Source organism: Oncorhynchus clarkii, chromosome 5 (assembly GCF_045791955.1).
Source record: "Oncorhynchus clarkii lewisi isolate Uvic-CL-2024 chromosome 5, UVic_Ocla_1.0, whole genome shotgun sequence".
Taxonomy (NCBI): Eukaryota; Metazoa; Chordata; class Actinopteri; order Salmoniformes; family Salmonidae; genus Oncorhynchus; species Oncorhynchus clarkii.
The window spans coordinates 14,288,510-14,312,204 of record NC_092151.1 but is presented as its reverse complement, the minus strand read 5'-3'; the positions used below and the strand labels follow the sequence as shown (position 1 = coordinate 14,312,204).

Below are 23,695 nucleotides of genomic sequence, written 5' to 3'. Positions count from 1 at the left end.
TCGACTGAATTATGATGATCCAAAGGGGAGGGTTGTCACTAGTTACCACAGCCACAAAGTCATAAACAGTGCCGCGTACTACAATGTATGTTCTTAAAATGTTATTTTAAACCTAATCCTTAACTATGACGCTAACTTAATGTCTAACCTTAAATTGAGACAATTTTTTTTGTTGTTTTCATTCATTTTTACAACATAGCCAATTTGGACTTCTTGGCTGTGGTACCTACTGACAACCAAAGAGGAGGCAAAGAAAAATGTCAAAGAAAAGATGCATTTCATACAGAAAGGCTGGGGTATAGAAAAGATGCATTTCATACAGAAAGGCTGGGGTATAGAAAAGATGCATTTCATACAGAAAGGCTGGGGTATAGAAAAGCTTTATAATTTCCACAGTTGCTTTGATCATTAACATTCGACACATTATACAAAAAGAGTAAAAAAGGTAAATTCATTTCCTCAAAGTGTATCATAAAGTAAAAATATAATCCAATGTTTTATATTAGTTCCTTGGTATTAAGGTATCATGATTACAGTACTTGAGTTTTGCTTTATCAATAACTTTTAGATTTCACTTTTCCAAATGCATACTGAAATGTGTATCCCGTTTAAATTATGTCCATAAAATTAACTGAAATGTGTATAATCAGAAGATTAACACAATGTGTCTTAAAGTGCTAGAATAATTTGTTTCCTTTTAAGCAATAGATCATGGAAGAGTATGGGACAACATTGTAATGAGCATGTTTGGATGAAAAAAAATGTGGATACAAAAATTCCCTTGTAATTGCCAATGCATCTTTGTGCTCTGGTGCTGAATTCCAAACAGACCCTTAGTCCCCTTTCCTCAACACTTCATGAAAATCTGAAAGGACCAGATAGTTATGAGCATGGTTATGGAGTAACTGATTACTTCTACATGTAATCAGTTAATCTGATAACCAAAAAACAACAACTGTAATCAGTTACATTACCAGCTAAAATATTGTTATCAGATTACAGATACTTTTGAAAAACTAGAGGATTACTTCTTTGATTACTTTTAAATTCAGAAAGGATACATTAAGATTCATTGACACCTTCCGGTTTCTCAATTACATTCAATTAAGCATTGAAAAAGGCGCAGGTTAAAGTTTGTTCCACCTGAGCGAGTCTGACCACTATAACGGCACACCAAATGCATTTGTTGTAGCCTTTGTGTCTTCTTCTAATGTGTCTTAAGGGGAAAGTAATCTAAAAGTAACAAAGTAATCAGATTACAGTAATGATTTTGGGTAATCCAAAAGTTGTTACTGATTACAATTTTGGACAGGTAACTAGTAACAGATTACACTTAGAAAGTAACCTACCCAACCCTGTTTATGAAAAACATGCCATTAGGGGCAACAAAAGGCTCCATTTTGAAATCAAGCCAAGGAATGAGCATCTCATATCAACAGGCCCAACTGCTCAAGAGGTAAGCCCATCTGATGGGAACAGTGTACTATAGAGCTAGCTACTGGGCCTGGAGGAGTTCTTTTGCCCTGTTCTCGTCCAGAAGGAAGGGGGTCGTCAGGACCTTCTGTCCCAGCAGCTGCTCCAAACCCTGGGGGAGACAGACATGAATAGAGCAGATATGGAGAGAGCAGCTTTAGTCAAATCAAATGTTATTGGTCTGGTCACATACACATGGTTAGCAGATGTTATTGCGAGTGTAGCGAAATGCTTGTGCTTCTAGTTCGACAGTGCAGCAATATCTAACATGTTCGAAAGTGTGCATTTAGAGTAAAAAATACACCTCCCCCCACTCTCATGGGAAAGTGCCAGTAGATATCATGTTCTTGAGGACGAGAATAAAACAGAACACTTTCCTAATTTGCCATGAGTGCACATTAATAATATTAGAGTGGTGAAGTAACTGCTCAGTCTAGTGTAACCTTACAGAGAAACTCAACACTGGACCCTGCAGATTAAATATTAATGGTCATATTGTTAGGAGACTCCAATAGGAGGAAATAAGGGCAGGAAGTGACATCACGTAGGAACTGTTGTTGTGGCCTCACCTCTCCGAAGAAAGACACCAGCGGGGAGATCTCACAGACAGCTGGTGGGTCTTCATCCCGTGTCACCCTAACAAGAATTTGAAAAAGGAAATAGATCATTATCCCAATGTTTCAGGTGCTGGACAGAACAACATATAGGAAAAAATAAGAGAGGTCTGCAATTTATATAATCCCAACTGTGATTTATTGGTGAGATAAGTGCACACACACCCACCCACTAATCCCCATTGAGATCCCCATATTTTATGTAGAGTAGCACTCACTCCCACCTGGGTCTAGGAGGTAGGGATTTCCCTTGGGCATCCAGGAAGCTGGCTCCCGCAGCCATCGCCCAGCGGTAGTGCTGTGCCAGTAAGGATTGTCTGGCTGTGGTAGGAGTGTCCAGAGGTGCCCCATCAGCATTTTTCAATGGCGAGAATTCTTCCTCTCTCAGAACCTCAAATGCCACAAATTTCCTGCCAATGTCAGGAGGAAAATGTTTCATATTTGGTGTGCTGGAGAATGTCATTCAGTAGCAAAATATACTGTGTTCCGTTTACATTATATCTTACATGCATTAATATTACATTATGTTTAAATAAGCAATCATTTTGGTAAAACAAGCAGTCAATTTATGGTTACTATGTAACGTTAGTAAAATTGTCTAGAATATCATTAAAATATTGGAAACTAGGAAAATTGTGTAATGCAAATCAGTCACAAAATTTGAATTTCACCTTGAAAACTGAAAGACATCAAAAACAAACTTCTCCATTTTGATCCCATTGGGCTTGGTGGGTTTCACCAGGTTTCCTTCCCTGTCCACAAAAGGGACTTTCTTAAGCGCCACGTGCTGCTTCAGCTGGCCCTGAAACTTCCTGAGGAGATAGGTGGACAAATGGAAGACATTACAAACTGTTATATCACGAGTTGGTTTTGCCCAGACAGTTGTATCAGCAATGCAATATGACAAGACAGTGACAGTGTGCAAAATTGTGCAGGAGTGGGGTCCATGTAATTACAACTCATTCCATTCCAGAAATGAATGTTCATTTAATTTATTCAACCATTACTTTCAGTAAGAATTGTTTTCATTTTCTTCTTACTGAAGTGTTGTGCACATGACTTGTACATAGTGGTTTTATTTTTGCCCCATTACAGTATACATCTCTTCATCTCACTCACTGTGCCACTTCGTTGAGGAAGGGCCGTGTGAAGAAGTGGTTGCAGATGTTTCCTGCGCTGTACACCAGCTCTCCTCCTGGGTCTCGCTGCTCGGCCGTCTCTGGGCGGAGCTCGCTGTACTCCACCACCTGGTACACCCCCTTCACCTTGCATACCACGCCTACCGGCTCCGCTGGGTACGCCTTCTCAACTACCTGGAAATAGTCATGTCAACTGTCATAACATTTGAAATCTTAAGAATGTAGAACCAAATGTGCATATAAATAACATGCATGTGACCAAGTTATAACAAGTATACAACCTAATAAGTGTGGATCAGGAAAACATGCCCGCATGATTACATTGTAGGTGTGATGATTCGCTTTCGTTTACCTTGGCACCGCAGTCTGCTCCTTTACTCACACAGAAACCAATGAAGATAGGGTCGGCCATTTTGACCAGGATGTTGTCTACACAGTAGACGTGGAGGTACTCCACACCCCTCTCCTCCATGTTCTCAAGTACCTTGTTATCCACCAGTGCTCGGTACAGGCCACCATTTCCATCTAAAAGTTTAGAGAGACGGAAAAGAGAATCATGGATTCATATGCACTGCCCCGATCAACTAAATTGCATTAAAGATGCAATATGCAGAAATCAAAATCAAATTGTATTGGTCACATACACATGGTTAGCAGATGTTATTGCGGGTGTAGCGAAATGCTTGTGCTTCTAGTTCCAACAGTGCAGTAATATCTAACAAGTAATCTAACAATTTCCCAACAACTAACTACCTAATACACACAAATCTAAAAGGGTGAATGGGAATATGTCTTTCCTGATTGTTAAAATTCTAATAGTTAGCCGAATTTCAGTTTATGTGATAAAACAAGCAGTCATTGTGTAGGGCAGGAGTATTCTTACCCTACGAGGTCCAGAGCATGCTGGTTTTCTGCTCTACCTAATAATTAATTGCACACACCTGGTGTCCCAAGTCTAAAGCAGTCGCTGATTAAATGGGAACAATGAAAAAATGCAGTGGAACTGGCTTCGGGGTCCAGAGTTGAGTTTGAGGGGAGTAGAGACTCATTATACCATCTAAACTGACCATAACCAAAAATATTATATTTTCAGCTGTTTGAAACTGGTGTACAAAACCGAAAGTAAAAATATTAAAAACTAAAAAAATTAAGAACGAGAAGCATAGAAATAGCCCACTGCTTCTTAGACTTGCTTTCAACAAGAATGACAGATCTGTAACTAACATTTCTATATGAATTTGGTCAGGTTGCCCAAAAAGTTACATATTCCTGCTTTAAGGAAACAGCAGAGGGAACACCCCCCTATCCACATCGATGGAACAGTAGTGGAGAGGGTAGCAAGTTTTAAGTTCCTCGGCATACACATCACAGACAAACTGAATTGGTCCACTCACACAGACAGCATTGTGAAGAAGGCGCAGCAGCGCCTCTTCAACCTCAGGAGGCTGAAGAAATTCGGCTTGTCACCAAAAGCACTCACAAACTTCTACAGATGCACAATCGAGAGCATCCTGGCGGGCTGTATCACCGCCTGGTACGGCAACTGCTCCGCCCTCAACCGTAAGGCTCTCCAGAGGGTAGTGAGGTCTGCACAACGCATCACCGGGGGCAAACTACCTGCCCTCCAGGACACCTACACCACCCGATGTCACAGGAAGGCCATAAAGATCATCAAGGACATCAACCACCCGAGCCACTGCCTGTTCACCCCGCTATCATCCAGAAGGCGAGGTCAGTACAGGTGCATCAAAGCTGGGACCGAGAGACTGAAAAACAGCTTCTATCTCAAGGCTATCAGACTGTTAAACAGCGACCACTAACATTGAGTGGCTGCTGCCAACACACTGACACGGACTCAACTCCAGCCACTTTAATAATGGGAATTGATGGGAAATGATGTAAATATATCACTAGCCACTTTAAACAATGCTACCTTTTATAATGTTACTTACCCTACATTATTCATCTCATATGCATACGTATATACTGTACTCTATATCATCGACTGTATCCTTATGTAATACATGTATCACTAGCCACTTTAACTATGCCACTTTGTTTACATACCCATCTCAAATGTATATACTGTACTCGATACCATCTACTGTATCTGCCTATGCTGCTCTGTACCATCACTCATTCATATATCCTTATGTACATATTCTTTATCCCCTCACACTGTGTACAAGACAGTAGTTTTGGAATTGTTAGTTAGATTACTTGTTGGTTATTACTGCATTGTCGGAACTAGAGGCACAAGCATTTCGCTACACTCGCATTAACATCTGCTAACCATGTGTATGTGACAAATAAAATTTGATTTGATTTGATTTTAATAAAAACTTAACTTTAATCTGCCAACCAACTCCATGCCATTTTCTTACCTGGGGCCATAGCTATCTTCCCTTTGTCCTGTAGGATGACTTTTCCATCAAAGGTCACAGCAGGGATCATCCTTTGCTCGAACATGACCACGTCAGAGGGATCCAGACCAAAGTATTTATTCTCCTGGAAGAACTTCTTGGTAGGATCCAGGGTAAACTCACTGGTCATGATGTACCTGATGATGGCAGAACAGTAGCATAGAGCACACAGAGGAAAACCAATGTCAGAGAGCAGGAACGCTCAGTCAAATTGAGAACTTTTAAGTTTGCAAATATACACTGCTCAAAAAAATAAAGGGAACACTTAAACAACACAATGTAACTCCAAGTCAATCACACTTCTGTGAAATCAAACTGTCTACTTAGGAAGCAACACTGATTGACTATACATTTCACATGCTGTTGTGCAAATGGAATAGACAACAGGTGGAAATTATAGGCAATTAGCAAGACACCCCCAATAAAGGAGTGGTTCTGCAGGTGGGGACCACATACCACTTCTCAGTTCCTATGCTTCCTGGCTGATGTTTTGGTCACTTTTGAATGCTGGCGGTGCTTTCACTCTAGTGGTAGCGTGAGACGGAGTCTACAACCCACACAAGTGGCTCAGGTAGTGCAGCTCATCCAGGATGGCACATCAATGCAAGATGTGGCAAGAAGGTTTGCTGTGTCTGTCAGCGTAGTGTCCAGAGCATGGAGGCGCTACCAGGAGACAGGCCAGTACATCAGGAGACGTGGAGGAGGCCGTAGGAGGGCAACAACCCAGCAGCAGGACCGCTACCTCCGCCTTTGTGCAAGGAGGAGCAGGAGGAGCACTGCCAGAGCCCTGCAAAATGACCTCCAGCAGGCCACAAATGTGCATGTGTCTGCTCAAACGTTCAGAAACAGACTCCATGAGGATGGTATGAGGGCCCGACGTCCACAGGTGGGGTTTGTGCTTACAGCCCAACACCGTGCAGGATGTTTGGCATTTGCCAGAGAACATCAAGATTGGCAAATTCGCCACTGGCGCCCTGTGCTCTTCACAGATGAAATCATGTTCACACTGAGCACATGTGACAGACGTGACAGTCTGGAGACGCCGGGGAGAACGTTCTGTTGCCTGCAACATCCTCCAGCATGACCGGTTTGGCAGTGGGCCAGTCATGGTGTGGGGTGGCATTTCTTTGTGCTCACCAGAGGTAGCCTGACTGCCATTAGGTACTGAGATGAGATCCTCAGACCCCTTGTGAGACCATATGCTGGGCGTGGTTGGCCCTGGGTTCCTCCTAATGCAAGACAATGCTAGACCTCCTGTGGCTGGAGTGTGTCAGCAGTTCCTGCAATAGGAAGGCATTGATGCTATGGACTAGCCCGCCCGTTCCCCAGACCTGAATCCAATTGAGCACATCTGGGACATCATGTCTCGCTCCATCCACCAACGCCACGTTGCACCACAGACTGTCCAGGAGTTGGCGGATGCTTTAGTCCAGGTCTGGGAGGAGATCCCTCAGGAGACTATCTGCCACCTCATCAGGAGCATGCCCAGGCGTTGTAGGGAGATCATACAGGCACGTGGAGGCCACACACACTACTGAGCCTCATTTTGACTTGTTTTAAGGACATTACATCAAAGTTGGATCAGCCTGTAGTGTGGTTTTCCACTTTCATTTTGAGTGTGACTCCAAATCCAGACCTCCATGGGTTGATAAATTTGATTTCCATTTATCATTTTTGTGTGATTTTGTTGTCAGCACATTCAACTATGTAAAGAAAAAAGTATTTAATAAGAATATTTCATTCATTCAGATCTATGATGTGTTATTTTAGTGTTCCCTTTATTTTTTTGAGCAGTGTAGTATTGTGTGATCTGCAGTTTAAGAGCAATGTTTTTTATTTTGTTTTGATCGTGTGTTTGGAAATGAATCTGATTCTGCACATATTGCACTGAATTGAAATTGTGCCAGCTCATAAAATGAGAGCAGTCAATTGACCGCCATGAGATCTCACCATGGTACTGTGCACTTTGATCCATGCTTTGCATTCGCCAGCTCCTGTATTTTGCAGATGCGCTCTGCCTGGATTTGATACAGAGTTTTGCTGCTCGGGAGACCCACATTGTACATCCCTTTGGGGTATGAAACCCCAAGACGGGTCCCCTGGCCACCAGCCAACAGCAGCACAGCCACTCTGTTCTGGGAAATTTGCAAAAACCCTGTAAAAGGACAATACCAGAGGAAAGAAAACAATCATTACAGCACCATGGCAGAGCACAGACAAACCAAAGAAACAAGGTTGACACTGACATTCACCAAACAGGTGTTAGTATCAACATTTGCATTTGCTGTGGTTTTATAGAGTAAGCTACTATGTTGGTGCACTACAGTGGCCTGACAGTCCTCATTTACCATTACAACAAAAAAATACACATTTCGGGAATCCCTGACCTATGATTGATCAAAATGTAAGTGTAATTGCCATACATTCAAATGACAGTGGGACCCAGGCACATGCACAGATAGAGGTCTAAGGGTGCCTGAGCACCTGCCCCCTTGCCCTCCTATGAGAGTGTTTTAATCATTACATTTTTTCATTGTTTTCTCTCTTGTTATTTAAATTAATTTCCCATCAAACTAGCTAATTTCTTGGAAAATTCCCCCACTTCACTGACCCCATGAGCGCTGGCACCTACACTTGTCCTGCAGGCAGAAGCTACTGGGCACACACTGGTTGAATAAATTTTGTTTCCACGCCATTTCAATTCAACGACGTTTAATCAACGTCGAATAGATGTTGAATTGACATGTGTGCCCAGTGGGAAGGAACCAGCTCTGAACGGCAGTGTAGAAGTGGCTTCCTTTTGAGTTGCAAGGGAAGGCTTCAATTCGACTGTTTGTTAGTAAGCCTAAGAGGCAGATGTCAGCAGCAGAATGAACTCCAATCACAAGTAAAGACTAGTTGGAATTGTTTCAACAGTGTAGCTAACTAGCTATTGGATTTAGATAATCACATTCGCTATGATCAGATGATAGCCCACCCCTCTTTGTAGTCTTATAGGAACCATCCTGATCTCGCATATGTAAGTTTGTGAGATCAGGGTGGTTCATTTGAGGCTACCCTCTTTGAGCAGTAGGCTATAAACTTACTTACAGTGGGATTTTGCAGAAAATAAAAGCATATTCTAAAACATATGCTGAAATTTGGTTACAGGAGCATTAGATACTTCTCAAATTTTACACAAGTCGCGACAATTCCAAGTGCAGCAAAGTTGAGTCACTCAATTATTTAAAAAAAAATATTTAAAAAGGGGCAATCTGCAATTGCTAAATAAATGTTGGGATTTATAATTAACATTACCCATTGATTCTTGAAGAATATAACTTAGAAATGCCTCAGGGGTGTATGCTTAGTCCCCTCCTGTAATCCCTGTTCACCCATGTAATCCCTGTTCACCCATGGTTTGGCCATGCACGACTCCAACACCATCATTAAGTTTGCTGACAACACAACAGTGGTAGGCCTGATCACCGACAACGATGAGACAGCCTATAGGGAGGAGGCCAGAGACCTGGCAGTGTGGTGCCAGGACAACAAACTCTCCCTCAACGTGAGCAAGACAAAGGAGCTGATCGTGGACTACGGGAAAAGGAGGACCAAACACGCCCCCATTCACATCAACGGGGCTTTAGTGGAGCGGGTCAAAAGTTCCTTGGTGTCCACATCACCAACAAACTATCATGGTTCAAACACACCAAGACAGTTGTGAAGAGGGCACGACAACACCTTTTCCCCCTCAGGAGAGTGAAAAGATTTGGCATGGGTCCCCAAATCATTCAAAAAATTATCCAGCTGCACCATCGAGAGCATCCTGACAGGTTGTATCACTGCCTTGTATGGCAACTGCTCGGCATCAACCGTAAGGCGCTACAGAGGGTAGTGCATACAGCCCAGTACATCACTGGGGCCAAGCTTCCTGCCATCCAGGACCTTATATACTAGGCGGTGTCAGAGGAAGTTATTTTATTGTGTTTATATTTTACTTAAGTTTATTTAGTAAATATTTTTTAAACTTGTCGTACCGCATCAGAGCCCCACAAATATACACTTGTTTCACAAATTTGACATGTTAGTCATTTAGCAGACGTTCTTATCCAGAGGATTACGTGCCATGCTCAAGGGCAAATCAACAGATTTTGCACCTATTCCGCAGGAGGAATCGAACCGGCAACCTTTCGGTTACTGGCCCAACGCTCTTTAAACGCTTGGATGGAATAGTAATGGAGTAATGCTTCTAAACATTGTATAAAAAAAATAATACATAAAAAAAAAACACTGTATAGATTTAAAACATGCTTAAAACTATAATTTTTACATCGTGGATGGTCAATCCTTGCATCCCATATCGCTGTCTATGAATTTAAGAGGTTACATTTTCTCCAGCACCATCCCGAGGCGGGGATTACTTCGTTATTGGCAATTCCTGATTTCAATTCAAATTAGCTAGTTGAGTGTTTACTTTTCTCATATCGAGAATACAGTAGCCTACCTTCATTTTCCCAGACAGTTAAGGCGGTGTGATCACTCTTCCGAATGCTCCCGATGAATTCTGAAGATACTGGCTCAATTTGCTGGTCCGCGGATGTTGCGGAATGATCAGCTTTAGCAGACTCCGCCGCCCGTTCACAGTGCTCGCGCAATTCATTTAAATCCAACTGAGACAACTCAACCAGAAATTTGTTTTTGTCATCCCCAGAAAGTTCAGACCAAAATTGCAGAACGTGAGACTGTCCTGCATGTTCTAAAGAAGATTTTATTTCCTCAAATGAAAGCATTTTCACGACCTAATATTCAGAAGAAACACGTTCACCTATACCATGTTACACAGCCGTGGTAAAGGTTAGTTTGACATGGTCAATCTTCGGTTTGTTACTCCCTTCGTCAGGAACTCGTGACTTGTGCAGGGCTCAGTAGGAAAGAGCAAAATACACAAAGGCTGTCTTGTGATTAAATTTGAGTTGCTGCCTGTGGCTGGGCAAAGCAAAACCACACAACTGCGCATTCATCAAAATATGAAGAAACATATTCGTTTTAGATGCGGTTTTCTCTCAGTGGTTGGCTTGCTATATTACAAACACTGTACAATGACTACAGTATCCAACTGCAGCCCCAGAGAAATATAAATCTACTTTGAGTGGAAATCGTTTGATCGCGCCAAGGAAAGAAGGAAGGATGCATTTTTAAAGTATTCGATTTCAACACGGCGAACCCGTTCTGTTGGGGGAGGAGTTGGGGGGGGGGGGGGGTATGCGCGTTCTGGCGAGCGCGAGAAGAGGAGAGTGTGTGCATGAGCAAAGCTTCTCGTTCACGACACGCTTTATTTGCACTCTCCACCATTCAAGGTGGAACTTCACCTTTCTCTTCCCCGAGGAGAAGTCTAAACAACAGGGAATATATATTCTGACGCAAACATCTACGGTGTTCGAAAATCATGGCAGCCTCGTCGGCGAAAGTCGTTAGAAAGGAAAACTCTAATCATGATGGAGCGGACGAGACCTCCGGTAAGAAATGGCGGCCTCCTATACAACGTAATTTATAGTTTTTATATTGCACAACTGTTACCATGGCGTATACTTTTGGTTAAGCGAACACTCTTTAGTTAGTCCAAAACGATGTACTTATTTGATGGAGGCTTTAGCCAACGGTGAAATGTGATGGCTCTTGCAGGACTAGTAGTGAGAACAGAACTTGCTAACTGGCTAGCCAACTATGCTACAACGTCGTTGGAGGAGGCCATGTTGTGCCTTGCACAAGCTCATTGTGCCACGCAGGTTTGGGAGTAATTCGCGTGTACTTCCAAATGAAAGTAACTTCTCAAGGTTCAGTACCTTACACATGTTTTGTTAACTTCGCGTTGTTTGGGAAATAGCCAGCTAGTTAGTAGACCAACAAATGCGGCAGCTAATTTGGCTAGCAAGCTAAAATTTGTTTGCGTGAGGCCCAACATTCATTGTTGCTCCGCCATCGCGGTTTGCACCCACGCGTAGAAGTACTTACTTGCCATTGTAAACTAACAAAATGCAGCACTAGGGTCGACATAGATTACTACAAAAATATTGCACTAGTAAGATCCTAATAGTCGGCTATTATGCCAACCGGCTGTCTGAGGGGTGAAACCAGTCCCCGGCGTGCGGCGGCCACTTCATTCAAACCACGCGGCCTTGAGAAACAGCAGGAAGCTGCATCAGAGTACTTTGGCTAGCTTGGCTAGAGAGCTACTTACTTGAGAGATAATCGTTACTACAAAATATGGTGGAATGCTTAGCTTGGGTACCCAATGCGCAAGTCTTCGTGTACTATACGTTGTTTACGTTGGTTGGGTCTTTACCATGTCTTTATTTTTACCATCAAGATGTTTTACATGTACATGCCCATCCAATTTCATTAATTTATTTCAAGAAAATTAACACGAATTTAATCTCTTTCAGAAAAAGAGCAACAAGAAGCTATTGAACACATTGACGAAGTACAAAATGAAATTGACAGGTGAGTTAATTATCCTGGAACTTTTGTGGTTTATAAGATGGACCTTTTACCATATACATCTCATCAAATTGTGTTGCACAATTCTCTTCCCTCTAGATTGAACGAACAGGCCAGTGAGGAGATTTTAAAAGTAGAGCAGAAGTACAATAAGTTACGCCAGCCATTCTTCCAGAAGCGGTCAGACCTCATAGCTAAAATCCCCAACTTCTGGGTCACTACATTTGTTAACCACCCACAAGGTAAGTTCAGATATCATGCTCTTATTTAACTCGTTTGTGTTCTTTTCTTTCGGAATTGTACATGGTGGGATTCTGCACATGACAAATGTTTCCATCCGTCTGATTTAAGCGGTTGATATACAAACTGTTGTTCGGTGACACACTTTCTATGTAAATGTGTTCTTGTTTTCAGTTTCAGCCCTTCTTGGTGAAGAGGATGAGGAGGCACTTCATTACCTTACCAGAGTGGAGGTGACTGAGTTTGAGGACATCAAGTCGGGTTACAGAATAGATTTTGTAAGTATTTACATATTTTTTTGGATCGTGCATTTCAAACTAAATGGCGCGTAAATTAACCAGATTGTTTTTTTCCAGTACTTTGATGAGAACCCGTACTTTGAGAACAAAATCCTCTCCAAAGAGTTTCACTTGAATGAAAGTGGGGACCCATCTTCAAAGTCAACTGAAATCAAATGGAAGGCAGGAAAGGTATGTTTACACCTACATTTTTACAGTGTGTCTTATATGTAGTCTTTTTATATATATATATATATATATATATTTCAAGTCCTGTCTTGTGACGTCATGCTGGATGCAAAATGCGTGGCGTTGCTGTTTTTGTGTTTTTATTAATTTGTCCCCTCTCACAGGACCTGACAAAGCGTGCCGGCCAAACGCCGAACAAGGCTGGCAAGAAGAGGCAACATGAAGAACCAGAGAGCTTCTTCACCTGGTTCACAGATCACTCTGACGCTGGGGCAGACGAACTAGGAGAGGTCGTTAAGGATGACATCTGGCCAAACCCATTGCAGTATTACCTGGTACGATTCCATGCTATTGTCCATAGTTCTTTGTTGACTGCCCATGGTGTGCTAAACATTTTTGAATTGGTATTACGGCCATAGCTCTGTAAAAAATGAAATCTGTGAGATTTTTCTAAAGGGTGTTCCGGGGACACTTTCAGACGTGTGTTGTATAACCATAGGGTTCTACGGAGCATGACAAAACCATATCCAGCCACCTAGACATCTCTTCTGGATTCCTAGATTCTGGACTGTAAATCGTCTAATGCTGGCATTATGTTTGGGAACTCTTATTTATATAACATCTCAACTCGTCAAGGTCCCTGACATGGATGATGAGGAAGGGGAAGGTGAGGAAGATGAGGAAGAGGGCTTGGAGGACATCGATGAGGAAGGGGATGAGGATGAAGGAGAGGAAGATGACGATGAGGAAGGAGAAGGAGAGGTATGGTAGAGGTCATTCACTCCGGTCTTGTTTGGACAATATTGTCAACGTTATAAAAACTATTGTTGGTTGACTGCCACTTGTCTGAAATGTTAGTCTTCGGGCGTGGGGTTAAACGTGTATCTCTTTTCTACAGGATGACGGCGAGGATGATTAAGGCAGAAAAGGACATATTCCGACCTATACCTTTGCCCATTCTTTCCTTCTAATCATCCTTCAACGCTTGGGAGCAAGAAGCTTTGTTTTCATTTTATTTTTGTATTATTTTGTGCTCTGTCTCCTGTTCCACAAGCTTCCGCCTGTCCATACCATGTCTGAAGACGAGTAAATTCCCAGATCAGAAAACTCTGCCGCCTCGCGTGTCATAAAACTACTACACATGTCCATGAAGACCAATAAAAGTACAGGCATTCTGCACGTCATCTTAGACTAAAATAAAGTCGAATAGCAATTTATATGTATGATAAATAAGGTTTCTGTTAACTTGTGAGTTGAATAAAGATAAGCAATGGTGCAGTGATAACTTAGCATCCCTGGCCACGTTTTATTTTATACATTTTCTTTGATGCAGAGTATGGGGGTGGGGGGGGGTCTTCTGGAGTTGACACATTTTCTTCGTCATGCGTTGTACTAACGGAAAGCACCGGCTTGTTCCTGTCAGCGATTGTAAATGTTTTGGGGTTAATATCTTGGTATGACACGGTTATTATTGTAGACAGTTAAATGGGGTTTGGTGGGGTAAGTGGGCATTTGACACCTCAACATTTGGGTTTATGTTGATTGACTTTTCATTGTAATGTTTTACAGACACCCATGAGGTTTGAAAATGACATTTTTAATAAAAACAAAACCCAAAAAATTTCCTCTTGTAATTTTGAACTTGGCTAATTAACAGGTTATTTAAGAGAAAGTAGAGACCCTATAGAATCTCATAGGATATACTAGTGATCTCCACCTTTTCCACTGGAAAACTGTTCACGTTAACATTTTAAGTGTACCAGTTGCTTTGTTACAATAAATGTATACACAAGTGTTTGGGGTAGTTTCTGAACTGTTTTGACACTGTGTGTTGTGGGGGTATCTAATTTAGGCTGATGGGGAAAGAATTGTTACTGTCTGGAGAGCCTTCTACTAATCATCCGATTTTCAAGGTCATCCATTGTTCTGTAGTCACAACAGCTAGTCAGTTGATCACCATAACTTAAATCAAGTCTTTTTTTTTTTTTGTACGTCCCCTATGATTGAATGCTGGATGAATCATTCATATTCAATGGGACCACTGACTGTCTACTCACAGATGCATTCTGTATATTCCAAATACTTCAAAACATGCCCTTCCACTGCTTGGCAGGCTAGAATTCTACCACAAATGCTTGAGAAATAATATAAATTGTCTCAGTGTGCCCCTGTTGACATTCTTGCACCAGGTTAGACCTATCCTGCGTGGCACTCCTTGTCACCCAATTGTAATACCAAACAAGTTATTGCTTTCATCAATCAGGTCACCGATTACTTCAAGGCAAGGAAGAAGGGTGGGTGCATTGTAAAAGTATTCCAACGGCCAAAATGACGACCCCGGACCAATGAGAGTGGAATGCGCATGGTGCTTAGAAAAAAACGGATTGGTCCCATCGTCGATGTGTTTCCAAGGAAGCAGCGGTAAACGGAAGTAAATCAATCTCTAAACATGTCTGTGTTGAATAGAAACAATTAAGTTCGCTGATATGTAAATCCGTATGGGGATATTATTAATGTGCTACTAGCTAGACAGGTACGTCTATGAGGCACAGTAGTCATGTTCACTGATGAAACTTTGGATGCCTTGGGCGTTGAGTCACTGTGGAGGAAATCGCAACAGTTTGCACAGGAATCGGTATGTTCTGTTGACAACCTAGTTAGCTAGCATCAGAGTTTTGCTATGGCATGTTAGCTGATTTTTTTGTTTAGCTAGCTAACGATTTCGTGTACGTTTACTTACCTGGCCATATATGACAAAGCTATAGGCCCTGAAAAGATCAGACACATGAATACTACCAGTGTCGTATTGCTAAAGCTCCTGAATCTACCAATCAAGCCTTCTTTTAGCTAGCCAAAATATTTAGCTAGTTAGCGATGATGGTCTGGAGCAACAGTCGGCACATCCTGATCAGTGTTGGTGGTGGGCTGACCACGTGCATTGTCCAACGTGTCATTTTCAGCGTTGTTGTGAAGCCCAACACATTTCTAAACATACTAGCTAGTTGAATAATGACATGGTACACAAAAGTGGGGTTCTCATCAACAGTTGGTGGAATTACTGACACACAATCATCAAGCCAGTTATGGGCATGTTTTAACATGTTTATATAGGCCTAATATAATCCAAGTAGGCTATGTCTGTTGGCTTTTCAGAGAGGTTGTCAAACCCGGCCCGTACACACAGCTGAGGCTGAAATACAGCCCCTGCTTAATGCAGATAATGGCACCCAGACGGATCCACAAGACCACCTCATATACCAACTCCCCCCTAAAGGTGAGCCCCGACCAGAGTCTCCCGGGCTGAGGGACTTCCTGCATCGAGTGGAGGACATGGTTCTCAAGGAGTTGGCCAGCAACGCCAAGAGTCATGCGTTTGATGGGTTCGATGTGAATTGGGAGGATCAGAACGAAACGGTGAGAATAGTATAAATAACACACTAACAAAATGTGCAATATCTCAGTGTGCATTATTTCCATGTAAATTTGTTTAAAAAAAAAAACTTTATTAAAACTGCCTTGTTGGTTAACGGCTTGTAAGTAAGCATTTTACGGTAAGGTGTTCTATTCGGCGCATATGACAAATTAAATTGTATTTGATATTGGACAATTTTTTTGTGCATTTCCCCCTGTTGAATTGTCAATTCTAAAATGTGTTTATGTGTAGGTTTCATGCATACATTGTCTCCAGCACCCCAGTGCCCAGGAGAAGGGTCTTCAAGTTACCAGTATATCCTGGAGTTGCACAGGTTCAGTAATCGCCTGCGCCTTCGGTCGGTATGTTCAAACTTCACATTCATTTTCCATCATGTTTGCCAACATCGTTGTTGTATAGCCAGAACTTGAGGTGAACAGGGATCTATCTGTCTCAGTGTTGATGACGGAGACTGGAGCACAGAGAAGTCCTGTGTGTGCACTTGGAACCTGGACCGCAGAGGCCTGAACCCCAAACGACCAGACATGGTCATAGATGTGGCCAGGCCAGTCATGTCTCTGTCCTTCCACCCCTCTCAACCCTCTCTCATAGCTGGTATGCACTTCCATATTGCTTCTGCCAGTGATTTGATCACCAACTGATCTTAGTACATAAATACAACTGTCCTGTGTAGCTCACTCCTTACTTCTCTCACCCTCTACCCAACGCCACAGGGGGTCTTTACAGTGGAGAGGTAGTGGTCTGGGACACAAACAGGACACAGGACCTAATTTTGGCGCAGACAGGAATGTCGACCGACACTCACCGAGAGCCAGTCTACCAGGTATAGATACCTCATACTGTCCTATGAAACTAAAATACACCTTCATTCAGGATGACACGCTAACTGATGGTAAATGCTTTATCTAGTATTGGTTATTCTCATGGTGTAATTTGTACACAGTCCATGTACTGTAGGTCCCTTGTATATTACTAATAAACCACATGAATATCACATAGTGGTGAGAATCTTTATGGGATGATGACAGTAAGATTCTTCATAGCAGGGTTGTGTTCATTAGGCACCAAACAGAAGACAGGGGATTGAAATTGAGGGACAACCTGGACTTGACCAATAAGAAACACATTTTCAGTTGCAAGTCGTAATAAACATGACAGAGGTCTGAACAAGTGTGTTTTCAGGTAGCCTGGGTCCCTGGACCAAGGCGAGGGGAGATGGTGGTGCTGAGTGCTGGTTCTGGGGGCAGGGTGCTACTGTGGACAGTGGACTCAGACGAGGGGAGGCTGGTGCTCAGTGCCGGCTTTGCCCTCATCAGACAGCAGGTGCCTCACAACAGTGCACTGAGCAAGGTGAGACTCGGGATACAGGGGCCAACATGGTATTTACAGACCTTGAAAATGTATTTTGATTTTGCATGAAAATGTGTGATTAATAGATGAAATATGATTGTGTTATTTACAAAATTGTCTGAAACAGACATTTATGTATAGAGATTTTCTTAAACCTTCAAAAAAACTCTCCTTCTGATGTTGTTCTTGTAATGGTACCTGCCTGCTACAGAACAGAGGGAGCAGCAATGTGGGGGTCACCTCCCTGGCCCTGTCCCCCTGGGACTTGGACACATTCCTGGTGGGCTCCGAAAGCGGCCTGGTCCTTAAGTGCTCTTTCTCAGCCCAGACGCTGGCAGCAGCACCTCCCGATGGAGAGAGTGTGACCCTGCGTGCCCCAGCCCAGTTCTCCTTCAGCCCCCGAGGAGGCCCTGTCCACTCCTTGCACTGCTCCCCTTTCCACAGGTGAGAGAGACATGGGTGGGAAGATCAATTGCATACTTCTCACATCCCTTTGAATGAGAAAGCCAGAGGTCCCTCCCCTATGACCTCCAATGGGTTTTGAGAAAGAGATGATGCGAGGAGTGCAAATGAGATCTTCCCCATGGTTCAGGTCAGGCCTGAAGGTGGTTTTAGTGAGAAATTAACCAGACTGAATGCTTGAGACTATGGTTTAAGACTTACAAAAATAAGAGAATTGAACTGAACATTTCTTTATTCGGAACTGTCATTATACTGTGTTTTGATTCCAAAACGAATCAGTGATATTTATGTTTACCTGTTTGTCCTGTTCCTATAGTACATTTGGAAGCGTGTAGCTATCTCGCATTAAGTTTTGAACTCTACAGCTGTAAAATGCTTTATAGTACCATATTCTGTCAATGAATCAAAGTTATGATCTAGTTGTCTCCCATTTCGTGTCTAAGGAACCTGTTTGTCAGTGTGGGGACCGACGGCCTGGCCCATCTTCACTCTCTGCTGCAGCCCGATCCGCTGCTCTCGCTGCGGGTGTCCGACTCATATGTGTTCGGGGTACGCTGGTCACCAACAAGGCCCCTCCTCTTTGCTGCAGCCACAGGACAAGGTATGCTCCATTTCAGCTCATTCTCAATTGTTTCACAGAACTTCACTATAAATGGTGTGACTTGAGCCAGAGTTAATATATTGAAAATCATTAAGGGGCCCCCCCATTCAGACTTACGATAAGTCCATATCAAGTCTGAAACAGTCCCTAACTGCTAAAAACAATGGCACATCTTGATGTAAAGTTAACTCACCAGTTCATCAATTAACCTTTAGTTTTTCACTAAAAAGCCCATAACCTTCTCTCTTCCTAGGTCTGGTGCAGATATTTGATCTGGGCAGGAAGTCCCTGAGACCAGCAGCCACCCTAGACCAGCTGACGGGTGGCCAACCAGTCTACTGCCTGGAGTTCAACCCCAGACGGAAAGACCTCCTAGCGGTGGGCAACGCCGACGGCTCCGTCAACATCTGGCACCTGAGCACGGAGCTGACGGAACAGGGGCCCCGAGAGACTGCCAAGCTGGAGCAACTAGCTAATGAGGTGGCAGAGTGAGTCGAGGCAGGAAGGAGAGGGCCAATGAAATGACAGAATAACAGGGTCGTCTCCGTGCAAGGTTGCTGGCATATCTGTGGATGTATATAGGTAGAAGAACGTGGGTTTTTGTGCCATATTATTTTAGATGGATTTGTTATCGTGAAACATCAAATATTACTCAGTAGGTACTGAACTGGATATTAAGACTTTTTTGTGTGTACTGAAAACATGTAATAAAGGCACAGAAAACATTTCCAGTTCTAACCAGTAGCGTTTATTAAAGCACACCGCAGTCCTTATTGTGATGTTACAGCATACCATATCTATAGGTTCTTAAATCCAGCGAAAGCACTAAAACATTCAAATGCAAACACTAGGCTATTGACAGTGAAGCACAAAGAGTGATATATATATATATATATATATATATATAGGTACTGATAACTATGGAGTATTCTAGTGTCAGAATCATGCAGTTTCAGCATGTGTGCGTGACAAACGCATCCCGATTGGTCACTGGCAGGCAAGGGATCAGTTGACAAAAAGTGAGCGGGTGAATTCGACAAAGTCGAAGGCCGAGGGCATTTCCCGGCCCTTGCTGTCTAGGTAGGGCTTCATGTGCGAGATGCAGTAGTCTGCCTGTTCCTTGGACAGATTCTGAATGAAGAGGAGAAGAGATGGTCAGGTATGAGGTTTTAACCTTAAGTTTTGCTAAGTTATTTAAGAGACATAAATGCGCAACTTATGGCTGAAGCTCATACTCAAATGCTGGTACTATTTAATACTCATTTCTATAAGCACTATGACAGAGCCAGAAAGTGAAGGAGGGAAGACCGAACTGTAAGTACCTGGTAGAGCTCCTCCTTGGTAACGTAGGGCTTGGCATCGACGCTGAGGGCTCGGAAGGCGCTCTCAATCTCCTCGCTGGACTTGACGTTCTCTGTCTCGCGGCTGATCATGAAGGCCATGTACTCCTGCAAGGACACGTTGCCATCCCTGGAAAACACAAAATTAAATCAGTTACCCATAATAAAGCAAAAAACTCAAGAATAGAAGAAAATTAGGCAACAAGACACACCCATTCTGAATAAAATCATATTCTTGTGAATGTTGGCTTTGCTCAAACTACTGATCGAAAACCCCAAGTAGAGATGAGTGAGAAGAGCTGGGGTTGCTGACCTGTTGGGGTCGACAGTGTCGAGGATGGACTCAAACTCTGGGTCTGGCTCTCCCTCCTCCACCATGGGCAGGTCGTAACCCAGTGAGCGCAGACACGACTTGAACTCCTGGTGGTTCAGACGGCCAGACTTCTCTTTGTCAAAGTGCCTGGGAGCAAAGAGAACATGGCTGAGATTATTGGGAGTTTCTTTACTTTAAGCAACTACTTGGTATGACTAAAAGGTATGGTGAAAATGGCCGCCACTCACTTGAACACCATGTTAAAATGGCTCCCACTCACTTGAACATCGTGGTAAAATGGCCGCCGCTCACTTCAACATTGTGTTAAAATGGCCGCCGCTCACTTCAACATCGTTAAAATGGCCGCCGCTCACTTCAACATCGTGTTAAAATGGCTGCCGCTCACTTCAACATCGTGTTAAAATGGCCGCCGCTCACTTCAACATTGTGTTAAAATGGCCGCCGCTCACTTCAACATCGTGTTAAAATGGCCGCCGCTCACTTCAACATCGTGTTAAAATGGCCACCGCTCACTTGAACAGTGTTAAAATTGCCACCACTCACTTGAACATCGTGTTAAAATGGCCGCCGCTCACTTCAACATCGTTAAAATGGCCACCGCTCACTTGAACAGTGTTAAAATTGCCACCACTCACTTGAACATCGTGTTAAAATGGCCGCCACTCACTTGAACATCGTTACAATGGCCGCCACTCACTTGAACATCGTGTTAAAATGGCCGCCACTCACTTGAACATCGTTAAAATGGCCGCCACTCACTTGAACATCGTTAAAATGGCCGCCACTCACTTGAACGTCGTGTTAAAATGGCCACCACTCACTTGAACATCATGCTGAACTCCTTCAGGGCATCCTCTGTCACTCCAGTGGTGTTCCTATGGTGGAAGAGATATTCGACAGGATTAGGAAATATGTTCACTGCTTGTGAGGTACTGTATGTGTGTGTCTCTCTGACCTGGCCTGGATCTGCTGCTCCAGGTTGTGCTGCATCCTCATGCCCAGTTGGTCTAGCTGGTCCCACTGCTGGGCCAGGCCCACCGTGCTGTGTTCTGTGTACTTGTTGTCCAGGATCAGAGCCTCCTCCATGGCCGCGCCCAGGTCCTCAATCTTCTTCAGCTGGCTACGCATTGCCCGGATCTCCTGGTGCTTGCGCTACAGACAGAGTGGCACACAGAAGGGTGAGGGTATGCAATTACAAAAGTAGTCAATACAGCTGAAATATAATTGGTACTTGCTGTGTATATCAAATCAAATGTTATGTCACATGTGCCGAATACAACAGAGCATTTAGAGTGAAATGCTTGCTTACAAGCCCTTAACCAACAATGCAGTTAAGAAAATATCTAAAAAAAGAAATAAGAAGAGTCAATGTCAATGTGCGGGGGCACCGGTGTCGATGTAATATGTACATGTAGGTAGAGTTATTAAAGTGACTACGCATAGATAAGAGTAGCAGCAGTGTTGTGGGGGGGGGGGAATGCAAATAGTCTGTGTAGCCATTTAATTAGCTGTTCGGGAGTCTTATGGCTTGGGGGTAGAAGCTATAGGAGCCTTTTGGACCTAGACTTGGCGCTCCGGTACTGCTTGCTGTGCAGTAGCAGAGAGAACAGTCTATGACTAGGGTGGCTGGAGTATTTGACAATTTTTAGGGCCTTCCTCTGACACCGCCTGGTATTGAGGTCTTGGATGGCAGAAAGCTTGGCTCCAGTGATGTACTGGGCAATACGCACTACCCTCTGTAGTGCCTTGCGGTCGGAGGCCGAGCAGTTGCCATACCAGGCAGTGATGCAACCAGTCAGGATGCTCTCGATGGTGCAGCTGTAAAACCTTTTGAGGATCTGAGGACTCATGCCAAATCTTTCCAGTCTCCTGAGGGGGAATAGATTTTATCGTGCCCTCTTCATGACTGTCTTGGTGTGCTTGGACCATGTTAGTTTGTTGATGTGGACGCCAAGGAACTTGAAGCTCTCAACCTGCTCCACTACAGCCCCATTGATGAGTATGGGGGCGTGCTCGGTCCTCCTTTTCCTGTAGTCCACAATCATCTGTTTTGTCTTGATCACGTTGAGGGAGGTTGTTGTCCTTGCACCACATGGTCAGGTCTCTGACCACCTCCCTATAGGCTGGCTCATCATTGTCTGTGATCAGGCCTACCACTGTTGTGTCATCAGCAAACTTAATGGTGTTGGAGTTGTGCCTGGCCGTGCAGTCAAGAGTGAACAGGGAGTACAGGAGGGGGCTGAGCACGCACCCGAGGGGCCCCTGTGTTGAGGATCAGTGTGGCAGATGTGTTGTTACCTACCCTTACCACCTGGGGGCAACCCATCAGGAAGTCCAGGAACCAGTTGCAGAGGGAGGTATTTAGTCCCAGGGTCCTTAGCTTAATGATGAGCTTTGAAGGCACTATGGTGTTGAATGCTGAGCTGTAGTCAATGAACCGCATTCTCATGTAGGTGTTCCTTTTGTCCAGGTGTGAAAGAGCAGTGTGGAGTGCAATAGAGATTGCATCATCTGAGGATCTGTTGGTGCGGTATACAAATTGGAGTGGGTCTAGGGTTCCTGAGATAATGGTGTTGATGTGAGCATTGACTAGCCTTTCAAAGCATTTCATGGCTATAGACGTGCTACGGTTCGGTAGTCATTTAGAGAGGTTACCTTAGTGTTCTTGGGCACAGGGACTATGGTGGTCTGCCTGCTTGAAACATGCTGGTATTACAGACTTAGACAGGGAGAAGTTGAAAATGTTAGTGAAAACACTTGCCAGTTGGTTAGCGCATGCTCGGAGTACAAGTCCTGGTCATCCGTCTGGCTCTGCGGCCTTGTGAATGTTGACCTGTGTATTTTATTCCTCCTGATATTATTTTAAAATTCTGCATTATTTGGAAGGGCCCGTAAGAAACCATTTCACGGTAAAGTCTACACCCGTTGTATTTGTTGCATGTGACAAATACATTTTTATTTGATTTGAAATAGCAAAGATGGTCTCCCCATACGTTTCAAATGTTTATTTTAACCCTAAACTGGCACACCTGATTCTATTAGTCAACTAATCACGAATCCTTTGACTAACTCAATCAGGGGTGCTAGTTTAGGGTTAAAAAAAATTTAAAACAGCTGGTGGGGCCTGAGGAGAGGGTTGTGAAACCCTGGTCTATAGCATAAATGATGAGGGATTCTTTCTTACCTTGGTTGCCTCAAGTTGTGATTCCAAGGTTCCGGATTCTTCTACCATGCAGGACCTAGATGCATACACACAAGTGTCAGGAGAGAGAATCTTGAAAGGATGATCAAATATTGGGATAGACAACATGCCACAGTCAGTCACACCCGCACACAGTC

General features: G+C 43.5%; 4 protein-coding genes across 28 annotated transcripts in view; 2 read left to right on the top strand and 2 right to left on the bottom strand.

Moving 5' to 3' along the window:
* Nucleotides 1-364: 364 nt before the first annotated feature.
* LOC139408395 (UDP-N-acetylglucosamine pyrophosphorylase 1, like 1) lies at nt 365-10,851 on the bottom strand. 2 transcript variants are annotated; one of them, XM_071152224.1, is made up of 9 exons: nt 10,136-10,851; nt 7,600-7,804; nt 5,611-5,786; nt 3,579-3,751; nt 3,207-3,400; nt 2,759-2,899; nt 2,312-2,497; nt 2,043-2,109; nt 365-1,585 (listed from the first exon to the last, which is right to left on the bottom strand). In XM_071152224.1, the coding sequence occupies exons 1-9, from the start codon at nt 10,419-10,421 to the stop codon at nt 1,496-1,498; spliced, it is 1,518 nt and encodes a 505-aa protein (XP_071008325.1). In that variant the 5' UTR covers nt 10,422-10,851; the 3' UTR covers nt 365-1,495. The 2 variants fall into 2 exon arrangements, with proteins under 2 accessions (XP_071008325.1, XP_071008324.1); XM_071152223.1 differs by having other exon boundaries at nt 2,306-2,497; nt 10,136-10,599.
* LOC139408397 (protein SET-like) lies at nt 10,823-14,631 on the top strand. Of its 2 annotated transcripts, none has more exons than XM_071152230.1 (8): nt 10,823-11,147; nt 12,075-12,132; nt 12,229-12,371; nt 12,544-12,647; nt 12,726-12,839; nt 13,001-13,171; nt 13,473-13,598; nt 13,735-14,631. In XM_071152230.1, exons 1-8 carry the CDS (start codon nt 11,078-11,080, stop codon nt 13,753-13,755), a joined length of 807 nt encoding a protein of 268 aa, XP_071008331.1. In that variant the 5' UTR covers nt 10,823-11,077; the 3' UTR covers nt 13,756-14,631. The 2 variants fall into 2 exon arrangements, with proteins under 2 accessions (XP_071008331.1, XP_071008332.1); XM_071152231.1 differs by having other exon boundaries at nt 10,898-11,147; nt 13,473-13,591; nt 13,734-14,001.
* Nucleotides 14,632-15,109: 478 nt separating this feature from the next.
* Nucleotides 15,110-19,409, top strand: LOC139408396 (dynein 2 intermediate chain 2). Of its 4 annotated transcripts, none has more exons than XM_071152227.1 (9): nt 15,110-15,257; nt 15,990-16,250; nt 16,501-16,610; nt 16,706-16,863; nt 16,983-17,092; nt 17,452-17,619; nt 17,831-18,063; nt 18,525-18,682; nt 18,936-19,409. In XM_071152227.1, the coding sequence occupies exons 2-9, from the start codon at nt 16,167-16,169 to the stop codon at nt 19,172-19,174; spliced, it is 1,260 nt and encodes a 419-aa protein (XP_071008328.1). In that variant the 5' UTR covers nt 15,110-15,257; nt 15,990-16,166; the 3' UTR covers nt 19,175-19,409. The 4 variants fall into 4 exon arrangements, with proteins under 4 accessions (XP_071008328.1, XP_071008326.1, XP_071008327.1 ...); XM_071152225.1 differs by having other exon boundaries at nt 15,167-15,471; XM_071152226.1 differs by having other exon boundaries at nt 15,194-15,257; nt 16,111-16,250.
* LOC139408394 (spectrin alpha chain, non-erythrocytic 1) overlaps nt 19,408-23,695 on the bottom strand; it is a 53,724-nt gene continuing 49,436 nt past the window's right edge. For all 20 annotated transcript variants that reach the window (XM_071152211.1, XM_071152216.1, XM_071152215.1 and 17 more), the window contains 6 exons: nt 23,541-23,595; nt 21,312-21,508; nt 21,178-21,231; nt 20,336-20,482; nt 20,005-20,152; nt 19,408-19,813 (listed from right to left, as the gene is read on the bottom strand). In XM_071152211.1, the coding sequence (XP_071008312.1) occupies nt 19,688-19,813; nt 20,005-20,152; nt 20,336-20,482; nt 21,178-21,231; nt 21,312-21,508; nt 23,541-23,595 (727 nt within the window). In that variant the 3' untranslated portion in view covers nt 19,408-19,687. The remainder of the gene's footprint in view (nt 19,814-20,004; nt 20,153-20,335; nt 20,483-21,177; nt 21,232-21,311; nt 21,509-23,540; nt 23,596-23,695) is intronic.